Source organism: Telopea speciosissima, chromosome 3 (assembly GCF_018873765.1).
Source record: "Telopea speciosissima isolate NSW1024214 ecotype Mountain lineage chromosome 3, Tspe_v1, whole genome shotgun sequence".
NCBI lineage: Eukaryota > Viridiplantae > Streptophyta > Magnoliopsida > Proteales > Proteaceae > Telopea > Telopea speciosissima.
The window spans coordinates 5,447,653-5,462,221 of NC_057918.1; the positions used below are offsets into that span (position 1 = coordinate 5,447,653).

The 14,569-nt window shown below is 38.4% G+C and overlaps 2 protein-coding genes across 2 annotated transcripts; both read right to left on the reverse strand.

Annotated features, from left to right (window-relative positions):
- LOC122654036 (protein SIEVE ELEMENT OCCLUSION B-like) lies at positions 1 to 1,163 on the reverse strand. Its single transcript, XM_043848007.1, has 3 exons — positions 963 to 1,163; positions 734 to 844; positions 1 to 594 (listed from the first exon to the last, which is right to left on the reverse strand). The coding sequence occupies exons 1-3, from the start codon at positions 1,161 to 1,163 to the stop codon at positions 1 to 3; spliced, it is 906 nt and encodes a 301-aa protein (XP_043703942.1).
- Positions 1,164 to 5,310: 4,147 nt separating this feature from the next.
- Positions 5,311 to 6,295, reverse strand: LOC122654037 (uncharacterized protein At1g08160-like). The gene has a single exon (XM_043848008.1). The coding sequence runs from the start codon at positions 6,293 to 6,295 to the stop codon at positions 5,522 to 5,524; it is 774 nt and encodes a 257-aa protein (XP_043703943.1). The 3' UTR covers positions 5,311 to 5,521.
- Between the last annotated feature and the right edge of the window lie 8,274 nt (positions 6,296 to 14,569).

Genomic DNA, 14,569 nt, shown 5'->3' on the forward strand with positions numbered 1-14,569 from the left:
TCAGATCCCAATCTTCTTCTTCTTCTTTTTCATCAGTGGTCGATGGAATAGATCTGCAATTTTGTAGTGGTCATAGCAGAGGGGAATGGACAATAGAGAAGGGAGGGAGAGATATATGGAAATGATATACTTGTGACGATCCAAGCCAATAAACCCAATGATCTGGAATGTGCAGGCGACGACGGTCCTGATGGTCCAGTAAACAGCAGTGGGGATGTGGGCGGTGGCCACTGACAAGGGTGATTGGTCGTCGTCGGGGGAGATGTACTGAGGTGGCAGCTCGTGTAACTGGACGATGCACTTGGTCACGTCGAGCATGCCTTTGATAGGACCCCAGAGCACTGAAAACCTGGGCCTCATCAGCTTCTCGGATTGTTGTTCAAATATGTGGGGTAATTGCTTTAGCAGAGCTACGGAGTTGGCCAATGGATGAGTCGCGTAGAGTTCCTCCACCAGCCAGAACTCCCCATAGATGATGGCAAAGGCGGCCAAGGCCACCACCACCTTCGCATCCCAGGAGAATTTTGATAAGGTAGTGAACAGTGCCACCGTTGTGGAGTGCGCATCCTCACCCCTAGAGCACTCGCACGATATCTACTACATGCCATGGTAATTAAATTAAACAAGAAGGAGGATATATAAGAAGAACAGAACACGTTTTTCCATTTCCTAAATTTCGATGTGACCATTTTGACATAATACTTAATTTGCTCTATCTATCTATCTATCTAACCTCGCAGGAGATCTTGTGTATAATGTAAGCCAATGCTTCAAGCATAATTTGGGAGTCGACCTTTTGGAACTTCTCGTCCAAGCTTTTCATGTGTGAAGAAACTTTTGGTTCCTATGCACAATTTTTTATAATAATAATAATAATAATACAAAGGTGAAAGCATAACCAAGAATCAATGAAATAAGAAGATTAACAAAAACAAAATATAAAATAAAAAAGATGATAATACATGAATATTGGTGCGTTTGAGAGTGGTGGAGTGCCGGAGGATTTCCTCGATGAGTTGGAGATGCGGGTTGACGTCGACCTTGTTGTAATAATTGTGATGATCAGCATGGGTGGCCAGGATCTCCTTCATCATCTCATTGTCGTCGTCTGAGGTGGTGAAATGATCGTGACCCTCACTCTGTTGCTGCTGTTGTTGTGGCATCTTTGAAATGGTAGTACTACTTTCCGTCCTCCTCCTCCTCCTCCTCAACTTGTTTCTTTTTTGGGGCTCTTGGTGTATCCAAGTCCAAGAAAAATTTGAGGATGAGTTGTTCGATACAAAGCCCCAGTCAAGTACCTCAGCGGATTCTTTTGTTTTGGGTTTTTTAACAACCCCAGTCAGTCCCCAGCAGCTTTTTTTATATATATATATAGCCATTATAACGAAGGAAATGTTTGGTTTCGTGCATCTCGTGCTTGCGTATCTAGGAAGCAAATTTTGGAACAAAGCAAAATTGAATCTACTTTTCTTTGCTTCTATATAGGGTTAGGTATTGGTCCCCAGTCCCCACAAAAAGATCGCACAATCAATCTCCAATGGATCTATCAAGATCCTTCACTGCCGAGCTGTCCGGCAGGAGGACCGTGCTGCTCAGATACGGTGCTGCGTGCAAAGATCACCTTATTTTCATTTGGGCAAGGCGTTTGGGTAGGAATAAGGCGAACATTACATGCAACACCGTGTCTAAGCACCACGGTCCTGCCTGGCAGCTCGACAGTAGAGAATCCAAATTGTCTTCTTTACTGGGTACATTTTCTTTAAGATGACATATCATGTTACTTAGCTTATGTTTATGTTTAATTATGACATGTCTGACATGTTAAATCAAAGAGGAGAACCATGCCAAGATAGTTCTTGATCGAGCTAGCTGTACAAAAGAACTTGGAAATATTTCCGTTGTGGTACTTCATACACATCTCTTCCATTAGGATTATTCTCATTCTGATTTCTATCTTCTCATCGCATCGCATCTTCCTTTCTCTGTTATGCTCTTGCTTCCACAATTGTGTAAATATATAGTTACTATACATATTGTACGTAGCTCCTTAATATGTGGTAAATTTAACACTTAATTTGTTTGTTCTTATTTGTTTCATTATAGGCATTAAATCAAATTATAATTCCACTGTAAGATTATTGATTAAACCAGTGCTTTAATCTTAAAACCCCCCATCTTTTAACACTTCCGTATAGACGTACTCTTCCACCAGTACTGCCACATCTATTTTCTTAAAAGTTTTGAGTATATGATTGCTATTTGGGCTTGTACATGTCGATCTCTTTGAACTCTTGTCAGAGTATGCTGTAAAATCTCATGTCATGTACGTGTTACTCTATTTTATAGAAATGGGAATTTGACTCAAAATTGTGTGAGAAAAACGAAGTCTTACGTTATGAGTTTTAAACGGTAAAACATTACAAATAGACGGTCAAATAAAATAGAAAACGGACGTTACGGGTGTTAAACATTTATATTTAAAAAGAAACAGAACCAAAAAAACGGCACTATTCATATATGATTCAATGAATTTTTATTTGAAATATATGTTTATAATTTCGATATCCATGCATTGACCTTGTGTTGAAGGTGATATCATGAAAATTGAGCTTTTCAAGTCATCTTTACGTTAGTGAAAGAATCGGGCTGATCAGAATTCGGGAGAGAAAGATATGATCACTTAAGTCCAAGGTCTTAAAAACCGTCAAAAAACGGAAACGTGTTTTAAACGCGATTAAAATGAGAGTGCTTGCCATTTGCCATTTTTCCTCGTATGTTTTGAGAAATATACGAGAACGCGTTTAAAATGGAAAAGACTGGGAACACGTTTAAAACGGAGTTTTAAATTCACTTCCTATAGACTTGGGTTGTGTTTGTATGCATTTTAAGAATAGATTTTTGGATTAGAACTCATTTTGAAGCAACAAAACGGTAACGAATCAAGTTTCAGAATGCATTTTAGACCCAGAATCTATACCTAGAGTCCTAGAAAATGTCGTTTGTGTCATCTTCATTTGGTGAACACCCAGATTGCTTGATGCTGATACATCAACTAAGGGCAACTAAAGGGGTGTTAATTTTGGATCAGAATTGGTAACCGGACCGAAACTGTCCCGCTAGGAATCGAATCCGACCCACCCAATAGTTTATTGGTCTAGATCTGGTCTTAGTGATAGGTTATTGGTCTGGATTTGGTCTGGTCCCCGGAACCATCAAGGAACCGTTGGAACCGAAAGAAATGCATACACTTGAACTTGTCTTGCACCATTTTTTCTGTTTTAAAATGTTAAAAGATGATCTTTGCTATTTTAACATATAGTTAAAGTGACTTTTCTTATACAGTTATTGTCCAGTTGCTATTAGAACATGACCCAAGACTAAGCAAGACACTTGGCCCCTCAAATTCTAGTATTCTACCCCTTTCATATTTGTTGCACATAGAGGATACACACCAGTAATTAATGAATTGCTTTTGAAAGATTCTAGCTTGATTGAGATTTCTAATTCCAATGGGAAAAATGTTTTACATTTGGCTACTCAACAAGGGCATGTTTGGACCTGATTAGGAATCAGAATCGGACCACCCATTAGTTAATGGTCTTGGATCTCAGATTTGGAACCGCTGAGCTTATTGGCCCAGATCTAGTCTTGACACCTAGAGTCGAAACCATTAAAGAACCAGACCGATAGCCCAAAACTGGACCAGTTGACACCCCTAGGCAACTTATCTATAAGCGGCAAAGTTCACTCATATCTCTGTTTTACCAAAGTCGTTTAGATACAAACACTTCTCGAATGACAAAATGGATTTGTAAAGAGTATAAAATGACCGCAAAAAAGATGGATATATATACTCTCAATTCCCAACTATACCTTTTCGTCATGGATCTGTTCAAGTCATGTACGTGTTACTCTATTTTATAGTAATGGGAATTTGACTCAAAATTGTGTGAGTCAGGCCAATAGTTTAGCAAAAACGGGAAAAGGTCAAAAAGCGGAGTCTTACGTTATGGGTTTTAAATGGTAAAACATTACAAACAGACGATCAAATAAACAAAGAACAATAAAAAACGAAAAACGAACGTCACAAGTTTTAAACGTTTATATTTAAAAAAAACAGCACTATTCATATGTGAATCGATGAATTTTTATTTGAAATACATGTTTCTAATTTTGGTATTCGTGCATTGATCTTGTGTTGAAAGTGATATCATGAAAAATGTAGTCCTTCAAGTCATCTTTACGTTAGTGAAAGAATCGGGCCGATTAGAATTCGGGAGAGAAAGATATGGTCAGTTAAGTCCAAGGTCTTAAAAATTGGAAACGTGTTTTAAACATGTTTAAAATGAGAGTGCTTGCCGTTTGCCCTTTTTTCCCGTATGTTTGAGAAATATACGAAAACACGTTTAAAACGGAAAAGAACGGGAACGCATTTAAAACGAATTTTAAATTCACTTCCTATAGACTTGGGTTGTGTTTGTATGCATTTTAAGAATAGATTTTAGGATTAGAACTCATTTTGAAGCAACAAAACATAAATGAATCAAGTTTCAGAATGCATTTTAGACCCAGAATCTACACCTGGAGTCCTAGAAAATGTCGTTTGTGTCATCTTCATTTGGTGAACACCCAGATTGTTTGATGCCGATACATCAACTAAGGGCAACTAAAGGGGTGTTAATTTTGGACCAGAATCGGTAACCGGATCAAAACTGTCCCGTTAGGAACCGAAATCGACACACCGAATAGTTTATTAGTCCGGATCTGGTTTAATCCCCAGAATTGTTAAGGAACCGTTGGAACCAAAAGAAATGCATACACTTGAACTTGTCTTGCACCATTTTCTCTGTTTTAAAATGTTAAAAGAAGATCTTTGCTATTTTAACATACTATTAAAGTGACTTTTATTATACAGTTGTTGTCCAGTTGCTATTAGAACATGACCCAAGACTAAGCAAGACACTTGGCCCCTCAAATTCTAATATTCTACCCCTCTCATATCTGTTGCACATAGAGGACACACACCAGTAGTTAATGAATTGTTTTTGAAAGATTCTAGTTTGCTTGAGATTTCTAATTCCAATGGGAAAAATGTTTTACATTTGGCTATTCAACAAGGGCATGTTTGGTCCCGATTAGGAACCGGAATCGGAATCGGACCACCCATTAGTTAATGATTCTGGATCTCAGATTTGAGACCGATGAGATTATTGGTCCGAATCTGATCTTGACATCCTAGAGCCGAAATCACTAGAGAATCGAACCGATAACCCAGAACCGGACCAGTTGACACCCCTAGGCAACTTATCTATTAGAGGCAAAGTTCACTCATCTCTCTGTTTTACCAAAGTCGTTTAAATACAAACACTTCTCCAATAACAAAATGGATTTGTAAAGAGTATAAAATGACCGTAAAAAAGATGGATATATACTCTCAATTCCCAATTATAACTTTCCTGATGGATCTGTTCTGCAACATAATCAACAATTGATGATTTTGTTGGGTTGGGTTTCATCGATCTCAACGCTTCGTTCTGCATTTGTGTGCTATCAAGATTCCACTAGGAGGACTAGTCGTAACAATGGTGCATTTGCTATACAACCAGTACGAATAATGGAAGAAACTCCCAAAATTAGATCGAGTTCGAAATGAGCCCTGGAGGTTGAAAACGACTCCATTTCCACCCATCTGCTTCCTCAGTGTCTCTGAGACATCTATGGGGAGAGAAACTTGGCTGGAGATCATCTCCACAGAGCGAAACCTCGTCTCCATGCTTGAGACGGAAAAAGGATCGATGGCTCGGGTTGCGATTAGGGTATCTTCGTAGAAGAGCTGAAGGACCATGAAACTGAAATCCACGCTCACCCTCTTGTTTGGATTGGTGAAATTGGTGAGGATAGTGAGGTCGGCATTGAGCAGAGATCCTGTATCTATGTAAGCCGCATCGAGGGTAACGCTTGAGACTTCGAAGCGTGGGCTTCGAGGCTTGAATGTGAGGTAGACAATAAGGATCGCTAAACCCGCGAGTATGACGATGATCCAGAATATGGCGCAGCAGATTACACCTAACCAGGTGGTGAACCAGGTGATGGGCTTTGTCTTCCGAATGTGGTGAATCTTAAGAGGACCTGATACTCCTCCACGGCGAGGTAGGTATGGTTGTTGTGCTTGCGGAGACTGAGTCGACAGGAACGGTGGTTGCTGATGCTGCTCTTGCTGCTGTGGCCGCCTTGGGGGAAATTGTGGATTGAGCTCAATGTGATCATGGGACATGGGAATTGGAGATGAAGACATGGATTTGGGTGAGATTTGTATCTTTGAATGAGGAACAAAAAAATAGGGAAATTAAAACAGAGGGTGGGTTATCAGTGAACATTTGGCAGTCCAGTATGACGAAGTAGAAGCTTTTCATGGCGATTGGGGTAAAGGAAAACTGAAGGGAAAGTAAAGAATCGAACTTCCTGGTTTTAATTGCGAGGCAAGTTTAGCATAGCAAGCTAAACATCAAAAAACAAAAAAACAAAAAAGGCATTACCCTAATTAGAGTTTGGATTCCAATCTCCTTTAAAATTAGTTTCCTTGTTTTCACTTTTCCTCCTTTATGAGGTTTTAATCCTTCTTCCTTCTCAGATCCTGAATGATCTCTCGAGTCCTGTATAGTTTCTACCTGCTTCTTTAAGCCATCCCTCTACACTATACTGTGGTGTCAAACAAGTGTAAAGCCTTCATGCACCTTTAATTATGCTTATTCAAACTTTAAACTAATCGAATGGAAGGGGAACATAACAGAGGCTAATAAAGGCATTGGTAGCTTTCTATTGTTCAGTAAGATCTACTGATTCTCTGTGGGAAACACCAGAAATGGTGGGATTTTGACTTGAAAATGCAAATCTCATATACTCTGATGTAATCAAATCCCATATAATATGTTCATATGAGCTAACTGTGAGGCTTTCCTGAGTCCCAGAAATGTTTAATTTTTGTTTCAAGCTCATAGGATTTGACCCTTTTTATTGACCATGGAAGACAGAAAGCTATTCGTGATTGACACAATTCTTGCACGGAGCTTATTGCTTACTACAACATCTAATTTAGTTCACTGACTGTTACCCAGTGATATCAACTCTTAATAAAGCTATGCCCGCCCCCCCCCCCCCCTTGTACTGGCCGTTGCTTGGTCCAGAGTTGAAGACATCAATATTCTGGTTTCCTACTTTGTATCTGTTTCTTTTCCCTTTGTTTCTCGGACCTTCAATAAAGAGGCTCATTTTCTTGCCTTAGGAGCTCTAAGTTAAAGATGTCTCCGGTGTGGTGGGTTGAACCACCTATTTTTCTTGTAATTTATGATGCAAGTGGAGATTCTCTCTGACCTTCTTTTGAATATAATTAATCCGTTTTATGACAACAACCAAAAAAAAAAAAAAGGGACCGAGTTTTCCTTCAACCACGATCCCATTCATTGAGGGGCGAGTATGGGTTTCGGGAGGTTATTTTGGAACATACTAAAATCTTAGGATGGTAGGTGAACTGTCGGTGGAGGAAAACTTTGTCAAACAAAAAAAAAAAAGTAGAATGAATACTCTTCATGTACTTGCACCTTGTGAGAGATAACCACATGTTCCTTTTGTTTTCATAATTAAATACCCCTTTTCACCTTGTAAATGGTAATAATAGGATACGTGCACTTGTATGTACGCGTAGAGAAACTGAACTCAAAAACAAAAAGTGGGGGAATAGGCCTCAGCATTGTCATTTATGCTACATTTGGTTGTAAGAAAAATGGGAAAAGGGAAGCGAAGGGAAGTGAAGTGAGGAGAAATATTTGCATTTTCTGTAAAATATATTTCAGTTCTTAATAAAATAGAATGACAATAAAGATGAATACAAAGGGGGGGGGGGCATTCCCGCCTAACCCCAAACCCAATTGATAACAAAAGATAACAAGACAAAAAAACACTCGATCAGCCATGAATGCAATTCTAGGTTAAAAGGTATGCTTTCTTCAATGACTGCTGGTTATTATCAGAATTTATTAGTAAGGCATCGGATTAAGGGGATAAGCCACTTAGGGCCAACCTAACAATCTATGAAGTATGATGACCCATTTACCTGAAAGTTGGATAAGGATCTCGATAGGCAAGCACCAGTGAAGAAGGATGAGAGCATTTCCTGTCTCAACTTAAATGAGATTTGATAACTGAACGATCCTAGCAAAGCCATTGGGACATCCAATGGATTTTGCTAGGAGGGAATAGAAGGAAGTAGAGATTCCATTTTTAGGCAACTCCTCTCAATTGAGGACACACGCAATCCCAACAATTCCTCTCAATTGAGGATAGAAGAACCCACCTTAGAAGTTCTCTATTAAAGTCTTCACATTAAGCTACTCACATCGGACGTGAGATCATTGTTTTCGTTCAAAAAAATAACAATGGAAATGAGTACATGTGAGAATGGAGATCTTTTTCAAAGAATTTTATCTATCATTTGTCATGCCTGACCCTAGTACCACCTTAGGACTCAATAAAACTCACCCTTAAATACTGGCCATTAAGAAAAAGAATGTTTAAATCAGTGTAAACCTTCACATCGCTACTCGGTTTTGTTTTGGCCCGAAACCCCAACACTTTTGAGTATTACAAAATCTTAGATTTTGGAGTTACTCTTGGGCCCTTGAATCAGTCCTCGAGAAGCAATTATGCTCTTTGACCCATAATCCTTATCCGAATTGATCGATATTTTACCCGAAACAAACCATAGATGAAAAAGGCAATAGTGAGCCACACGGGGGAAAACTCTAGTGGTGCATGATCTTGGCATATAACCTAATTATCTTAGTTCTTCCAAGAGGATCCCACAATCTAATTGCGTACAAAGTTGCGTTGCATTTGTCATGGATAAAACTACTGTCTTCTACCCAAAAAAAAAAAAGATAAAACTACTGTCTATGTGGTTTTGCTTCGAGTTCATCAAACCGGTGGCCACGGCGGCCGAGATCGCCGGTAGAACAAAAAAAAGGAGTAAGGAAGTAAGGAGGCTATGGTGATTGTCATTGCTGTGCCGGCCATTTTCAGGGACTCTTGAGGTTGAGGAAGCTTTGGAGATTAAAGATAGGTCCTTCGTCCCTGAGTCTGAAGCTGATCAGATGGGTTTGGACATAGGAGAGGGATTTATTTATATAATTTTTTTTTTGGGGGGGGGGGGGGAATATAGGAACACCCCCTCAAATAATGGCCTGTTTTCATGTACAGTCCTTAATCTTTAAAGCCTTCTGAGTCAGTTAACTCACTGTTACGTAACTAACAGGAAACATATAGTTACTAAAATATCCTCTATACTTTAATACATTAAAATAAAAATATGAAATTACCCTAAATCCTCCTACTCCTACTACAGGTACCCCCATTTCCCAAGTCTCAACATGAAAATTTCAGAGTCAAACAAAAAAAGAACAACTAGATTTAGAGAAATGTCAAATAACCTATTCAAGACATATTGAAAGAATCGGAAACTCTGTTCAGGGTCTATTCAAGAGGTAGAATAGGTCTCCAAAACATGATCCAGATCTGACAGTTCGATCTCAATTTATGGGGGTATTTCCATAGTTAGTAATTTCGCATAATAATTGTCATATTTGATCGTATAATTCAAATTCTCGACTCTTATTGTACATTATTCTATGGGATAGCTTAATTCTATAAGCGACTATTATAAACAGCCATATTAATTATCGTATTAAATACCATATTAATTGCGGGTGGGTGGGTGGGTGGGTGGGTGGGTCGATTCGATTCCCGTTTTGCCGTATTAATCTCAATCTCTCTCTCTCTCACAGTGTGACTATATGAAACTTCACCATAAGTGATCTTCAATTCCAATATGGTCCTTATCCGAAAGGCTACAAGGTTGATAAATGGCGACGTGCAGTGATATTGACCTTGTTGTCCCATCGTGCACTTCAATGAAGATTATTAGTTGGACTACTAGCTAGATAGGAAGGGAGAAATTGTTCTCTGGTGAGAAGGTGATGGGTTCCTTCGTTCAAGCCCACTTTCCTTGACTTTAGTTTGTTCTTAGTCGGTACAAGTATACTACCCCAATAGCCAACCTCTTCTTAGTCGGTACAAGTATACTACACCAATAGCCAACCTCATCCTATCTCATTTTTTTTATATCCATGCGGACCATGCCCATGCCCATGCCCATGACCACGCAATAGCAACTCTCCCTACCTTAATTATATGTTCTCTTGTTTCGGATGAATTTGTAGTTACACAGATTTAATAATTAGTTGCATATAGAGCTTAATGAGATCTACCCTGTTATTATTAGTTCTTACAGAACTCCATTCTTTAATCAGCTTATTCTCATGGGTTTAAAAATAATTATGAAAAATTAGAGAGATAGACACGTTGTTCATTCATATTGACATCATATACGTTTAGAAGAAAAAAGAAATTATTTATTCACTTCATTATGGTTCAAACTATTAGTTATTATGGAACCGTTTTCCTTCATTGCACGTCAAATATGTGAAATCCATGGATAGCACAAATTAATATCAATCATTTGGAGGTCAAATGGAAATGAAATTTTGACGAAGTAACAAAAAAGCTTTGTAAACCCCAGTGGAAGTTGAAACTTATTGAAAGATTAAAAAATACAAGTAGAATATGTCAATACATTAGAGAGTATATTATTGGATAAGAGTTTAAAATTTCGCATAAGGCCAATGTGGACCATTTGCTATGTATCTAGTGTTTGATTTTCTACATCACCCTTCCAGTTGGCCCCAGTTAGATGTGCAATCAAGAGATACCCTCTTGACTGAGTAGTCAAGAAAGACTTTTGCCTAACATTGTTGGAATAACTCACTAAATTTATCATACAACCTAGAAATCATGCAATGTTTCATTTGACTACCTTGATGAAATATAAAGAATTATTTATACAAATGATTAGATTTTATAATTTCTTATTTAACATTATTGATTCTAGAGATGTGGAATGACAAACATTTGACTAATTCCAGGGATGTGGTCCCAAACGTAGGTTGTATTTGGTATGTATTATTGGAATAGATTATGCGTCTAGAACATGTTCTCAAGCAAAAAAAAAGGGAGAATAAAAGAAAATTAAAGTTTCTTGAATCATTCTAGAATTAGAATCTATTATGAGAATGCATACGAAACACAAACTTAATGTTCCAAAAGAAATAAGAGCAGGTTTTTTTTATCCTAAAATCCACTAATTACATTTCAAGTTTTAAATCAATTGGAGTTAGTGAAGTGGCAAACTAAAGCTTTCAAAAATCCAAGCCTTCCAAGCAGGTGTATGACAATTGTTAGGTACTGTAACTATTTTTATCATCTTGGAATGCATAATCAATCAAGAATATATTCCAAAAATATACACCACAAGCAGCCAAAAGGAAAAACAGATTAAAGAATACATTCTAGACTCCAAATCTATTTAAAAATGCAAACCAAACACAGCCCCGAGTCTTTGATTCTTAATTGGTCTCGCTAGCGTTTCTTTTGCAGGTGCGAACAGTGCAACTTGTAGGCGTCGGAGAAAAGACAGACCCAATTGGCCTATTGGGTGATGTGATGTGTAAACCGGTCAATGGTCATTCATCACATGACATGTGGTTAGAGCATGCACATGAGCTTTAGGCCCTCCTGAACATGATGCATGCATGGAGCATCCCAGGATGACATGGCATTGACCAAGTAAGAGTAAGCTTCCCCAGGGAAAGGACCGATCGCTCGGGCAGGGGTAAGGCAGTACATTTCGTCTTACTTGTGTGTGAGACGCACATGGCAATAAGGGCAAGCGATAGTGGAGGAGTCGAACTGATCTTATTATAATCTAATGGGACACAAAGTACGTAGTTTAAGTTCTAAAGTAAACTGGACCTTTATTAGTTTTTACTTCATGAACCCCTCCTCTCTCTATGAAGTCCCAACTCCCACCCACCACAAAACGGGAATCGTATCGGTGAATCGTCATAATTGATCGCGATTTCGATTGATCCGATTCGGTGGACTCATGCCAAGAAACCCTAGAATCTCTAAGTTTTTATAGCTGAGGGTCGATTCTAAGATTCTTAAGAATCAGATCAGAATCGGCTGGGACTGATTCAATCCCTGATTAGATGTTTTGAGACACTTGCCCGAACTGGTTGGACCTTATGAAACTTACTGATTCAACCCAAATCAAATAAAAAATACTTATTGGTTCAGTTTCGATTTGAGTTTTTTAGAAACAATATAAATCAAAACTGATCAAACAAGCCAAATAGGCCAATTGAATATCAAATCATACCGACAATAGCAAAAGATTTTTTTTTTTTTTAACTGATATCAGACCAATACAAACATGTTTAGAAACTCAAAACAGAACCGGAATCGAAACCAATTTTTTTTTATCAATTTGGCTTCAACTTGGACCAATACCGGACCAAAATTGATTCAAACCAACCAAATCGGCTGATTGACACCCATAAGAGAGGTGGGGTATGCAATTTTACTAAAAGTCGCTAATAAGATGGATCTTTCTCTTTGCCATATTGCCACACTAGTTAAATGTTGAAATAAGATCAATCGAATCATCTATCATGATCAATCTCGATTTTAGATATTTCGATTCGAAGCAGCCAATTCTAGAGTTTTTGGAATCGGATAGCTGAGGATATCAGATTTGAGGAGCTGATTCTAGGATTTTTGGGTCCAATTTTCAATTCCAAGTTTGAAATCTTTGTTTTGCGATAAAAAGAGAGACGGGTGCGTGGGTGTGTTGGAACGTTGAGGATGGATGCGTATATGCGATTCGGGATTTCAAAAGCTAGGCCGAAACGGTAAAACCTACTGAAATTGATCAAAAAAGCTTGGATCGAATCGAAACGATCCTTATCAAATTGATTTTGGGCTGGGGTATGACGGGACCGATTGAAAATCAGACCATACTAAATCGATCGATATCCAAACCGAATAAGACCAATAACAAAACCATTGAATATGAGATTATGAATAGATGAATTGATTTCAATATTAAATTATGTTTGTTAAGAGTTTTTTTACAAGAGCCCCCCAAACCCCCTAAAGGGGAGAGGAAGGGGGAAAATGACTAAATGAGAGTTGTTATAAATCAATGAATATGAGATTATGAATACAAAAAATTGATATGTAACAATCCTTCCATTGATCTCATTGTTCACTATCCAAAATTTGTTGGACCTTCAAATGAATGATTTGATAGTAAAGTTCATTTTGTGATTTCAATATTAGTTATCATTACAAATTTGATATATCCATTGACTTCAATATTTGTTATCTTCCCTTTGCAATTCATTCCTTATAGGTTAAGATTTTATTATGGTTTAAGCACGAAAACAAATCGATCTAAATCGGTATTAATCTGATACTAAAAAATAAAAATAAAAACCAAAACACCGAAGTTCCTTAACGGTTTGGCTTTGGTCTCACCCATTCCCAAATCGAAACCGATTAAACCCGATTGAAGCCAAACCGAACTGACTATTTGACACCCCTACATGAGATGGAGAGAAGGATTTCCAGTTTGATTGTGTGTATATCCATCCTCACTGTCTGAACGACAACTCAGCCATGTGTCAACCTCTGGGATGTGTCAGATATCGTCCAGCTCGGGATGTGTCGGAGAGAAACACTCTTTCTAGGGAAAGGATTTTGTCCAGCCATGGCGGGAGTTGGAGCGTCCAACCTCACTTAACGACAACAAAAACAGGGGTGGGGTGGTAGCTGGATAGGAGCCAAGTCCCTACTTCGGCCCCATCTATGAAATGACCACCCCACCCCTATTTTTTATGTTGTTTAGCAGGGTTGGACGCTCCTGCTCCCGCCACGATTGAATGGGAGCCATGTCCTTCTTTCTATGGATCTTTATCCTCTCCTGTCCCTTCCCAATACAGTTCGTATGGTTCATCTCATAGGGAGTGAAAATGACCACCTTATCCTTACCCAAACACACTGCCCAGCTGGGATCCACCCCCTCTTAAATTTTTTTTGTTGGTAGAACACTCCCATCTTATTGGAGGCAATAGGGAACTGTAACTGACAGAAGACTTGAGGGGATAATTTTCCTCTTGCTATGGGATTATTAAGAGATTCTTATTATCATCATTTTATTTATGAGATTTATTTGTGTGGACTATGGAGAGTTTGATTTCTGAATCGTACCTTTCACGATCAGTGACGAAACATGACGATTTCTTCTCTTCTAACGCCCGTAACCAATCAAATAAATTTCGAAGCGTCGCTCAAGAGTCAAGGCCTTAGCAGTTAGCAGCTCCTCTACTCTTTCTCTGTCTCCCGCTTCTTCTTCTTCTTGGAAACTTTAATGAAAGCAAGCAGTAGTAACTGGTAAGTCGCTTCAACAAATCCAAAGTAATAAACAAGAAGATTTAGAAATTAAAAAACAAAAGAAGGAGAGAAAGTCTTTTTCTTTCTTTATAATTTCTTTCAGTTCACATTCGGACTGTTGCTGTTGCTGTTGTTGAATCCATGTTTCCATATTCCACCAAAGGCT

What these genes read in the sequence shown, in the direction of transcription:
- LOC122654036 (XM_043848007.1), bottom strand. Translation starts at nt 1,163, where the DNA reads ATGCCACAACAACAGCAGCAACAGAGTGAGGGTCACGATCATTTCACC. An exon ending in TCAAACGCACCAATATTCAT is followed by an intron (nt 845 to 962) that starts GTATTATCATCT and finishes AATTGTGCATAG; the next exon opens with GAACCAAAAGTTTCTTCACA. An exon ending in TACACAAGATCTCCTGCGAG is followed by an intron (nt 595 to 733) that starts GTTAGATAGATA and finishes GGCATGTAGTAG; the next exon opens with ATATCGTGCGAGTGCTCTAG.
- LOC122654037 (XM_043848008.1), bottom strand. Translation starts at nt 6,295, where the DNA reads ATGTCTTCATCTCCAATTCCCATGTCCCATGATCACATTGAGCTCAAT.